General features: G+C 36.5%; 1 protein-coding gene across 2 annotated transcripts in view; it reads left to right on the top strand.

The window, feature by feature from the left end:
• Positions 1-10479, top strand: part of LOC129217762 (protein angel homolog 2-like) — a 54730-nt gene extending 44251 nt beyond the window's left edge. The window contains exons 1-2 of one of the 2 annotated variants that reach the window (XM_054852103.1): positions 3974-4102; positions 8638-10479. In XM_054852103.1, the coding sequence (XP_054708078.1) occupies positions 4060-4102; positions 8638-10094 (1500 nt within the window). In that variant the 5' untranslated portion in view covers positions 3974-4059 and the 3' untranslated portion in view covers positions 10095-10479. Of the gene's footprint in view, positions 1-3973; positions 4103-8637 lie in introns of those variants that run through there. The other variant, XM_054852104.1, reaches the window with a different exon arrangement.
• Positions 10480-13212: the final 2733 nt, after the last annotated feature.

The following is a 13212-nucleotide window of genomic DNA, read 5'->3' as shown; positions in this document are numbered from 1 at the left end:
TTGCGGCAGATTGCGAAAAACCCCAAAAAGTAAACATTTTAAATCCCCTGATTACAGGAAAAGCCTCAAAATAAAAACAAGAATTTTACCTGTTCATATTCGAGAAAAAAAAATGGCAACAGATCTTTCATCTCAATGATTTTCTTCACCCGCTATACATTTTAATAAAAGCATTGTTATGGAAAGTTGAGATGAAGCACTGAATAATAATTTGAATGGAGGAAAGCCTTCGAAAAATAGTGATTTGATTTTGAAATCTAAGAGTCATAATTAATAGTTTTTAATTGATATCTCCGCTAATTATTATCGGAGAATTATGTTAAATAGCCAAACATGAAGACGGGAGGATTACGAATCCATCGATACCTGGTTCGATGGTCAGTTCACTGTCGTTCGGGAGAAGAAGCTTGGACATAGATAGATAGATAGATACTCAGATTTTATATGTATAAGATTGGCCTTTATTTCCTTTACATATTGCTCTTATTTCAGTAAAATTGGAATTGTGTGCAGCATGTAATTATGGTACAGCATGAGAACATGTGACGGCACGTTGGTGCTCCTTACAGAGCTGATTGAGTGTCTGAGTTTAAGCCCTGCCATCAAATTAATTAAAAAAAAGAAAAATGTATTTGAATTTTGACATCTTGAATTCAAATTATGTTTTTCGCAATCACGAGTGTGTGTATGTAGACGTGTGTGTTTGTGTGTGTGTGTGGGGGGGGGTATGTGTATGTGTGTGTAGGCATATGTGTTTGTGTCTGTGTGCAGGCATGAATGTGTGGGTAGTTGTATGTATGTGTGTGTATGTGTAGGTGTCTGTATGCAGGGCCGGCCTTAGGCCGATTAGAGCAAAAGGGTCCAATCGGGCCCCGCGCTGTCAGGGGCCCAGCGCCGAAAGAAAAAAAAAACTTTTTTTCCCCTTAGATATACAAGAAAAAACGAGCTGATGTGTTCATCACATAACTTCCTTTCACTCCAGTTTAATGTCATTTCCCCGTTACTGGCAGTTTTTATGTGATTCAATAATTTACTCTCTAAATATCACCAACAGTGGCCAAATTGAAACCAGATTTTAAAAAAATATATTTTTTAAAAAATCGCCAAATTTTTCGCCAAGTTGGCGACAAAACTTGGCGAACAAAATACTGGCGATATATATCGCCAAGTGTCCGCCGAATAAAACACCACTTGAGTTTACATCGAAATTAACAATGATTTCCCCTCCAAAAAGGGGCAAAAGACCCCCTTTGGAGCATCCGAATGCAACCAAAAAGGGAGGTGCACAATTAGACCCCACTAGGAGTCTTAAGTACCAAATTTCAACTTTCTAGCACATTCCGTTCTTGTGAGTTATGCGACATACATACACACATACGCACATACATACGTACATACAGACGTCACGAGAAAACTCGTTGTAATTAACTTGGGGATCGTCAAAATGGATATTTCGGGAATCTGTACGTTCCTGGACGTGTGGTCGGATTGAAAAATAAACTCAACATTCATTCGGGGGTGAGTAAAATGGAAATGAAGGCCGATTTTTGAGTGAAAATTTTTTCGCGAATACAATACTTCCTTTTATGTAAAAGGAAGTAAAAAATGTATGAAAATAAAAAGTTAAAATTTAATATTTAACTGATGATTAATCTGGGAATGCTGAGCTACTTTTAGTCCAATCAATGGTTTTAAGGAGGTTCCTGAAGCTTTCAGGTAATTTTAAATTCGTTAAAAGCATTCGGAGATAAAATTAGCAGAATTTATTTCCAAAACTACTTGTGTCAAATAAATTTCTGGAAAAAAATTAAATTATCTGTCTAGTTGAATATCTGAAATCAACAATAGCCTTACCGACTGTACCCTATACTAAACGGCCAGGAAAAGGTGAACTAGGTAATGGGCCCTCAAGGAACTAATTTTTAATGATTATCGTCGATTAGTACAGTGATTAATCAAGTGAAGGCCCCACCTCAGACCTAACTATTGCATGCATACAAAGCGGAAATTGACCCGAGGCATCCAAATTTTAGGGGCCCAAAAGCTGTTTTTTAAAATTCAGTTAATTTTATTTCATTCAAAATTCTTCCGGGAGAGGCATTTGAACCCCTCTCCCTTCTTCGCCCGACTGAAACTAAGTTTGAAGACTTCAATTTCTAAAATTTTCCGGAGGAGGTCCACCTCCCATCTCTGTCCTATTGCTAACGTCATCAAATACTCTTAAACTTCGCTTTTAGGTTTTGTAGCATGTGGTACATAACTTTTCTGTCAAAGCACTAAATTGCGCATCAAAAACTTCTCGCTGTTAAACTTGTCAAACGTTTTTTAAATTCAAACTCATTCTTTTCCTGCGTCTCAAATTAAATGCAATCATTCTGTAAAGGGCCGCACCAGAATTCTCCAATCGGGCCCCTCATTCATTAAGGCCGACTCTGTCTGTATGTATGCGTGTGTGTTTGTGTGTAGGTGTATGTGTGTGAATGTGTATGTGTGTGTAGGTGTATGTGTGTGAATGTGTATGTGTGTGTGCGTGTATGTGTGTGTGCGTGTGTGTAGTTGTGTATGTATGCGCGTGTGTGTAGGACAGGGATGCAACCTGGAGACGGCTTTCGCTATAGGAGCAGCATCGTGAGAACTCGGTCGACGGTGATGGTGCGGAGGGTGGCGGTGGGGAAATAAAATGATAGGACGCCAAAAACAGTCAAATAAAAGCAATAAGCAATCGTGATTGCTCAAAAAAAGTTGGAAACAATCGATAAACGATTCAGACACATAGCGTTGAATCGAGTTTCTAAATAAAATAATGATTTAATTGCAATGGCCGAAATAAAGATTATTCTCTGAAGTAGAGCAGCCACACTTCAACCGATTTCAAACAGAAAAGAGATACAGAATTTAATTTTTTTTTGCTCGAAAATGGTTTTTTGAAGGAAGAAAGCGATTCGAACACTTCTTTTTAATTGATGAGAACTCTTCACTGGGTCATCCGTCATTCTTGTTGTGTGTGTGTGTGTGTAATTTTAAAACTAAGCAATGCATTTTCAGGAATGCTCTGATTTTAGCTATGCGGCATGATGTGAAAAATTAAAAAGTTAAAAAACAAAAAAAATGATGGTTGTTAGCTATGTGGCATGATGTGAAAAATTGAAAAGTTAAAAAACAAAAAAATGATGGTTATTAAAATCACAATAATTACAGTTACATCAGAATCTTATGTTAAATACGCAATAAATATTTGCAAGAGGATCGTGTTTATTATTAAACTGGTGGTACCTGCACGGCTTTGCCCGCAGTAGAAAAATGAAAAGGTCATTTGGTTCGCCTGTATATTTACAAATAATGGATGATGAATTTCGCACCAATTTGCTGTGTTCATTTACTCGCCCATATTACGGTTTCACGTTATGACAATTTGGTAATTTACTCTTCCACGGTATGATAATTTGCTCAGTAAAATGTTCTTAAAACTGGAATAGAAAACGAAAAAAATCGAATTTTCGAAAAATCGCTTTGAGGTGCTCACCCCTATGCTACGAACTAATTTTGTGCCAAATTTCATTAAAATCGGCGCGTAACAGACATACAGAGATCCAGACACACACAATTTCAGCTTTATTATTAGTAAAGATAAAGATAAAAGCATGTTAACAAACTTTTTTTACAAAATATGTTTTGTGCTTTACGTTTCAAAATGATTCCCCGCTATAACTTTAAACTGATTTTGAAATGAGAATCAATTCCAGTGGATTCTTTTGACACTACGAAACAGTGTTTAACGCAACTCAGCAAGGTTATTTATTCAGTCAGACTTGCGAAATAAACTGGCTAAGAACTAACACACTTCAATGTCGCGTCGAGTTTTCCTCTGATATGTTTTGAGCCATTTTTATGCTTTCGCAGTTATCAGTCTATTTTAGTTATGTCAGTTATCACATTTTCGCTTTTGCTTTTATCAGTAAGAAAGATATCGTTTGGGAGAAGGAAGTGTGTTCATCTGCCCTTTTGTTTTCGTAGTTGAAGTGAAGTATAGAGTTCGAAGAAAAGAATTATTGGTAGAAAATGGCAACTGGATTTTGGGGAGAGGATCTTGTCTGTCGAAGAGGTGAGATATTTTAATTTGAGTAGGGTTCACATCAAGTAACTATTATCTTCTCTGATAACTATTTTTACTTCTTTTTACAAAAAAGGAAATATTGTATTCGCAAAAAAAAAAAATTCACTCAAAAATCAGCCTTAATTTCCATTTTTTTCACCCCCGAATGAATGTTGAGTTTTTTTTTTTTTTTTCGACCCGACCACACGTGGATATATATATGCCTAGGAACCTACAGACAGCCGAAATATCCATTTTGACGACCCCCGAGTTAATTACAACGAATTTTCTCGTGACATCCGTATGTATGTGCGTATGTGTGTATGTATCTCGCTTAACTCAAAAACGGTATGTCCTAGAAAGTTGAAATTTGGTACGTAGACTCCTAGTGGGGCCTAGTTGTGCATCTTCTCTTTTGGTTGCATTCGGATGTTCCTAAGGGGTTCTTTTGCTCCTTTTTTGGGGGAAATCATCGTCAATCACTTTAAGAATCAATCACTTTAAGTTGTTTTTAGCCATTTTTCCTTTGAAAAATTGCATATGATTTGTGGAAAAATTGTACTTAATTTGCCTTTTTTTTTCTCACAAAATTCCTAAAAACGGACGAAAATTCCTGGATATACCCCTGTCCTTATCCTCGAAAAATTGTCAAAATTTAAGTTATACTTCACTTTGATTAAATATTTCTGCAGACAAAAATACATTAAAATGAGTAAAATTTAATCTTTGACTAAGACTTTTGAAATTTGGCTAACACTTTGAAAAATTGGCTAATTTACCGGCGAACATTTCGAAATCCTTAGCGGGATCCCTGCTTTTATGACAGCCTATTTTGTCAACTCTGTCAGAAAAGTGAGATAATGGACAGATACCATCTCAAGAAGAGTTCAACTCTGTCTGGTTCCTCCAAAATTCAGAGGTATTCTGCAGTGCTGAGCAAAAAAGTCGTATCTGCATTTTTTGTCAAAATTGAATTACGATCACTTGGTGGATCTTTGTCACATATATCGCCTATATACAACGTTGTATGGTCATTTGTCAATGGGATTTTTTTTTTTTTTTTTTTTTTGAGCAATCAGGATTGCTTATTGTTCTCACTTGACTGTTTTTGGCGTGCTATCATTTTATTTTCCCACCGCCAACCTCCGCACCATCACAGTCGACCGGCTCCTCACGATTCTGCTCCTCCAGCGAAAGCCGTCTCCAGGTTGCATCCATGTCCTACACACACGCGCATACATACACAACTACACACACACGCGCACACACATACACACACAAACACATACACACACATACACCTACACACACATACACCTACACACACATACACAAACACATACACACACATACACACACGCATACATACAGACACCTACACATACACATACCCCCCCACACACACACATTCATACACACAACTACCCACACACTTATGCCAGCACACAGACACAAACACACATGCCTACACACACATACACATACCCCCTACACACAAACACACATACCCCTACACACAAACACACATACCCCCTACACACAAACACACATACCCCCCACACAAAACACGCACGCCTACATACACACACTCGTGATTGCGAAAAACATAATTTGAATTCAAGATGTCAAAATTCAAATTAATTTTTCTTTTTTAAATCTGAAAAAGTGGCATCTGAATCAAATACATGAAGGTGGAAAACTTTAAACGGCAATTTATCTTTTTAAACTCAACTGTAGATACGACTTTGGCGCTTAGCACGGTAATATTGGTGTACCAGACGCCTGCTGCCTGAGATGTTGACTTTTTCCTTCTGCAATGAGATGTTTGTCTTTTTTTCTTGCCATTTGAAAAAATATATATACAGTAAACTCGCGGTTATCGGCGGTCGGTTTATCCGCGGTTCGGATTATCCGCGGGTCTTTTCACTACTTTTTTTTAACAGTCACTAAATGCTCTTAAAACTTTTGATAGGGTTATTGTTCGCTTTTAGCTTTTACATATGTATATTTTTTACATTCCATGTTAGTAGATGGAATGTAGCAATGTTTTTAGCTATAATTTAAATGTAAGTGTGAGTGTTATTCATATTTTTTAGCGATTGTATGTAGTAGTAACGTCTTTTACCTATTATTTGGATTATCCGCGGTTACCGTGCCACCCTATTCCTCGGATAATCGGGAGTTTACTGTATATGTTTTCTCATAGTGCCATGACAAAAAATTTAAAATTAATTTTGAAAATTTTTTGATTTTTTTTTTCTTTTTTGAACTGATTGTACTACATTAGTCTTTAAATTTTAAATATTACGATTTTATTACTATTCTAGGTCAGAAGTCAATCTGATCCTTACTGCCCGTTAATAAAGATTGATTTTGAAGATTTTATAGTTTTGTGTAGTGTAGAAGATTTTGTCACTTTTATATGAACTGGACCCAAACCAACACTTATCGTTTTATTGCTTGTAAAGAAAGTCCTTGAATGCTCCTTGTTAAAAGATCAATTTTGTGTACGTACCATGCGACGTATAGTTGAAGTTGAAATACTCGTTCTAACAGTATTTATTCCTACAAAACAAACCTTTGATATGCTCACAAAACTCCTTTTTTTTGCCATTGTTTTGAAAAAATCAAAAGTTGTTTCGCTAAAACCACTATTAATTTCTGACTAACCAAGAAACCATACAATAGTATAATGTTGGAAAAAATAAGTAAATAACTAAGTAGTAATCGAAAGTGTGTTGTAAAACATGTTTATGGGCGTCGAAATTATTTGCCCTCGTTCCTTCGTTATCGAAATATGAGGTCTTAAAATCTGCCGATAATTATGAAAAGTCACCAAATTTAGCGAGTTTCAGTGAGTAATGGAAGATTTTTTTCAACACGATTTGTAGATGGGAACAGATGATGAAAATGCGTAAGCAATTTCAGCGCCAAGTCTTTAAAATTGGCGGGGTTTTTTTTTTTTCTTTTTTTGAGCAATTACGATTGCTTATTGTTTTCACTTGACTGTTTTGATGTCCTATCATTTTATTTTCCCACCGCCACCCTCTGCACCATCACCGTCAACCGGGTCCTCACGATGCTGCTCCTATAGCGAAAACCGTCTCCAGGTTGCATCCATGTCCTACACACACGCGCATACATACACAACTACAAACACACACGCACACATACACACACATACAGACACACACGCATACACACAACTACCCACACATTCATGCCTGCACACAGACACAGACACATATGCCTACACGCACATACACATACCCCCCCCCCCCCACACACACACACATTCATATACACAACTACCCACACACTCATGCCTGCACACAGACACAAACACACATGCCTACATACACATACCCTCTACACACATACCCCCCACACACAAACACACACGCCTACATACACACACTCGTGATTGCGAAAAACATAATTTGAATTCAAGATGTCAAAACTCAAATTATTTTTTTTTTTTATTTATTTATTTTTTTTTTAACTTCTGCAGACTTTAAGACCTTATATTTCGATAACGGCTGGACGAGGGCAAATAACTTTTACGTCAAAAATTGTGTCTACAGATGGTGTTTCGTTTACTACCTATTTCAACACTTTTCCTTCTTGCACTATTCGTGTAAGCTTTGAAACTGTCATGAAATTTTGCAGAAGTTCGTTTTAATGTTTGTTCTATGTATCTAAAAATGAACTATGCCTGTCAACAGTAGTGCCACTTATGTGTCGCATTATAGGCTAAATAACTGACCGTTGAGGGAAAAAAGAACCGCTTAAAAGGGGTGAGGGATACACACCCCATTCTTGCTAAAGAGGGAAGAATTATTTTTATACATTTTCACTAAACTAAACCCGTATATCCATGAATATATATATATATATATATATATATATATATATTATATGTTCTTGGTTGTTGATTTGCATTTCTTTAGTTGATATGTTGAGATTGCATTTCTTTCACAAATACCAATTTATAACGCGCTGAGATTGCCATAAAATTTCATCAACTCACGGAAAACTTAACAACATTCTGAAAATGATTGTGCTGTAATTTGTTATATGTTATAAGCATTAAATATTTGATAATTATATTAGTGTTTAAAGGAATTAATTTTTGCTGCGTATTTGAGAGAGATAGCAATTTTAGTCCTTCATAATTTCTCACAAGTAAACTTAACAATTTATTTTAAAAACTCCAGTTGAAATTTCAGAAAGATGTTGACTATCCAGTGTATTTCACTTCAATGACTCTTGTAAAGGCGATGAATTGTTGAGGAGTGTCCAAAATCAGTCGCATTTCCCTCGTTTACTTTAGTAGTGGTGTAGTTTATAATAACAAGTAACTATTGGTAACTACTAAGTGGAACGTTGAATATTTATGTCCACTGGTGTTAAAATTCATTAAAGAAGTTTATGCTTCCATTTAAATGACGTACTTGTTAAACTATTTCAGAATGTTTTGTGTTGGAATTTTAACGAATTTAATTCACAAATGAATCCTATTGATTCGTCTTTTTTCTTTCCAGTGAGACAGATGGCACGACAGGGTGCCATCGGCGTAGAGGAGCTCATAAGGAGAAAGGTGTGCAGCCTTCGGCAGTGGAAGATGACCCGCTTTGGCAACCAACAAGCCAACGGCAGACGATTCGAGTTCACCCTCATGACGTACAACATACTCAGCCAGACAGCCATCGAGAATCATCGATATCTATACAGAAAATGCGATTCCCGTTTTCTAGACGAAGATTACCGCATTTCCCAGATCCTGCCAGAGATCCTGAACTCTCAAAGTGACGTCATATGTTTGCAGGAAGTGGAGGAGCGACTATTCGAGGAGAAGATCCGGGGAAAGTTCCACTCCAACGGGTTCGAAGGCCTTTTTAAGAAGAGGACCTGCAAGGACGATGGTTGTGCCATCCTATGGCGGACGCAGAAGTTCTCTCTTATAGACCACGAAAATGTAGAATTCGCTAAGAAAGATCACGAAATATTAAACAGGGACAATATCGGACTAATCGCTGTGCTCAAACCGAAGCATCCAGACACCACCAGAATCAAGTTGCACGTGGCAACAACCCACCTCTTGTTCAATCCAAGGAGGGGAGACATCAAACTAAGTCAGTTGCGCTTGTTGCTCGCTCAGTTGGAGAAAATGGCCCTGAAGAAAGTGGGCAGTGATGGACAACGGACGTACCATCCTGTTATTCTATGTGGAGATTTCAATATTGCACCCCATTCTCCTTTATATGAGTTCATCGACACTGGGAGGTTGGACGTTCACAATCGGATGTCTGGGGATTTGTCTGGCCAAAGCGAGGGAAAAAACAAGGGAAGGAGAGTAACTACGTGGCAACTGTCCTTGAAAAGTGTTGGAATCGATGACGCTGGCAGGCTTGAATCTGTGAATGAAAGTTCAGACAGTTTATCTGCTTCTAAAAAACTATGCACCTCAAACAAACAAAACATTTCCTCCAAACCTTCTCCGTCTAGTCCATGCAGCTCAGAAGTAACGGACGGTGCTCAATCTGGAAATAACAGCAACTGTGTAAATTTAGATCCAAATTGGCTGGCTTCTGTCAAAAATCCTGCTTGGATCGCAGCTTTCCAGTCATTGAACGGTGTCCAAGCAGCCAAAGATAGCGAATCCGTGGACTTCGTCAGCCCTTCACCTTGCTTTTATCATGACTTTCACTTTGTCCCTGCTTACAAGTACCACACTGACAAAGAGGAACTTCCAGTCACCTGCATGACGGGAAGAGATGTGAATAACGTGGACCACATCTTCTACAACGTGACGGAAAAGTTCAGTCCACGAGCCTACAAAGAGGGTCGGTTGAAACTGCTTGGAGTTTACTCGTTGATGCACGAGAAAGACCTCTTAGATATAGGAGGATTGCCCAATGCATCCTTGGGCTCTGATCACATATTCCTGATGGCTAAATTCGCCATTTCGGGGTATTATCAGTCGGAAAAAACTCACTAGACATTTCTTTGTTTTACTTCTACTTTGATGACGATCTACAATTTTTTACCACAAATATTTCATGTATATAGCAAATTATCATCCACTTGTATCTTGTTGTGTTTGAAAATTAAGATTTATATTTGAATTTCATCATGTTGGAGTTTAGTGTCGTCCAGACGATATTGTTTGAAAGGAATCTGCAAAGCGTTTGTACATTATTAGCGTGATATTTCAGTGCAGGGCTCGTGTTTTTTTACCCTGGTCATTAAAATTTGTTGCTTTTAATATTATCCGTTTTTATTTTTGTTTTTTTTTCTTTGCGTACAGCATTTTGAAAAGGTTTTTTTCATCACATTAAATCATCAAATATCTTTTAAACTTTAAAATAGTTATGCTACTTTATTTCAAGCAAATTCTAAAAAGTTTCGCTTTTGTTCTACTTGTTGATTAGCTTAGTCAACGTGATCAAAAAACAGCTGAATAAAAAAATGCATTTATTTAACAGTATGTATTAAGAACTTTCCCTTCATTTGAGTTCGTACAAAAAAAAGTGCAATTTTCAATTTAAAAAATATTTTAGAAATCATTGTTATTAATCGGTTGACATAGTGACAGTTGAAGTTATTTTTACTTTCCTTTGAAATCAAATTATTTGCATTTATAAAAAAAAAATTGCAAGAACAATCATTAAAGTGTAGAAAATTTAATTGTGCATTTGAGTCAATTTTAATTATACATTTTATTTTCTACTTTTTTTTCCCTGTGTGTGTGTGTGTGTGTGTGTGTGTATTATCTCTAAAAATTGTCGCTTTTTTTTTCAAATTTAAATTAGTAATTAAGAGAGTAACAAAGAATATTGAGAGCACTTTGCGCATCGGCTGATAATGGGGTCGTTTCCAAAATTTTAAAAGTATTTTTTTTCTGAAAGAGCATGCTTAAAAACATAGGGTCTGACCATTTTTAAAGATTTTTGATTTTTTTTTTTGTTTAAGTTTAATATTTTTTAAAAATTACTTTAATCGGCGCACTTTCAATGTTTATGCTTCTGTCCGATGACATCACAAATGATGAAATGCCATTCTGTGTTGCCATCCACAGAGCAAAATATTTAATTCGCATCTTTACTCACGTGTATAGGCAACGATATGGTTGATAGCAAGCGTAGAGCGCAATTTTATTTCGCTTCTTGATTATCATAACGTGGAATCGCGGTAGAAAGATGCGGCATCATTTGTGACGTCATCAAGACCACGCCTTGTTTCAAAAATCGGACACTTTAAAAAATTAATCAAAAAATAACTGTTGGGAAAATGAAAGTATTTTTTGGGTCCATGTTTTTTTTTTTTTTTTTTTTTTTTTTTTTTTTTTTTGAGCAATCACATTGCTTTTTGTTCTCACTTGATGGTTTTAATGTTCCTATGGTTTTATTTTCCCTCCGCCTCCCTCTGCAGCACCACCGTCGACCGGCCCCTCCCAATGCTTCTCCTCCAGAGAAAACAGTCTCCAGGTTGCGTCCATATCCCATACACATACATACACACACCTACTCATACACACACGCATACATGCACACTCATACGCAAACACTCATTCATGCACACGGACACAAACACACACGCCTACACACCCACCTACACATACACACACTCATGCATGCACACCTACACACACACTCATGCATGCACACAGACACAAACACACGCGTACACACACATACCCACACACTTATGCCTGCACACAGACACATACGTCTACATACATACACACACGTCTACATACACACACTCGTGATTGCAAAAAACATAATTTGAACTTAAGAAGACAAAATTCAAATTATTTTTTTTTTTGTTAGTGTTGTTAATTTTATCAATTTCAGTGACAAAAAGTACTACTTTTGACTGGAGGAAACAACCCCATTCTTGCAGATTAATTACAACACAATTGCACAACTATTCATAGTACATTTTATTAAGCTCCTTTAGAAATCTTTATTTAAAAAAAGTATGTGTTTCTTCTATAAAAGTTGGATATCCTATTAAATATTTTTAACGTACATCAACAGATTATGGTGGGCTAATTTCTTGTACTATTTTCATCTGTGGCTGACAACTTGATGGGAAAATCACTAAAAACGTTTTTCTTTTTCATTAGCGATATCCCCCCCCCCCCCCCAAGTTTTGGTTCTCCAGTATATATGAATCGATTATTGCAAAAAGGGCATAAGTCACTTTTTTTTTCTTTCAAAATTGACTTAACTGCGGTTTTTCCATATTTGTACGTAGAGACATCGACTAGTGTAGCTGGGAAGTCAATTCTTGTATAACAAAGAACCAGGGGCGTAGCAAGGGGGGGTTTTGGGGACAACCCCCCCCCCCCCCGAAATGTTAGTCTCCAAAAAAAAAGAGAAGAGAAAGAAGAAAAAGAAAAAAACGATTTTTTCCTGAGTAACAAAGGTCAAAAATTCACTTTGCTCCCCCCCCCCAATGCCATTGAAAATCTGCTCCATGTGTGACCCTCAAGCATAAAGACGCCTCCCTCTGCTGCGACAGTTTTTTGATAATTGAGTGAAATTTAACACTTCGCTTTAGAAATGAGATCGATTTGTTAAATCCACTCCCTGTCCACTCCTCCAGTTTATTAAATCCATCCAGCCCTTCTTCGTCATAGATTCCACAAATTGTTAAATATGTTTAATTTTATGAGCCGCGCAGTGGGAATATTGCATACAGTCGAGTCTGTATATTTCGAATTTCACATTAAAGAAAAAAATCGAGATAAAGAGGTTTTGAAATACGAGGGCTTTAAGAAACTTTTTATAGAAATTTGAAATATGATGGTGAAAATTTGAAATCGATACTAAAGACAATATGGGCTCTTTATTAAAATTCCTCTTTATTAGTTTTGTTAGGTATTTATTTTATTATTACATTATTAAATGCTTTATTGCGAGTTCAAAGAATCATTTTGACAGTAAAAGAAACTTTCAGCATATCTTTTTCAAGAAAAAGTCTTCTATTGATTTTTGATCCCTGATTTTTTTTTTTTTTTTTTTTTTTTTGGATTCATTTTTTATCCTTTTGAGGTTAGCAATTGCAGAAAATCTAACTTGGCCAGTATTCTACAATTTTCCTTTTTT

This window comes from Uloborus diversus, chromosome 2, assembly GCF_026930045.1.
Source record: "Uloborus diversus isolate 005 chromosome 2, Udiv.v.3.1, whole genome shotgun sequence".
NCBI lineage: Eukaryota > Metazoa > Arthropoda > Arachnida > Araneae > Uloboridae > Uloborus > Uloborus diversus.
Note: the sequence above shows the minus strand (reverse complement) of the source record. Positions and strands in the feature narration are given on the sequence as shown.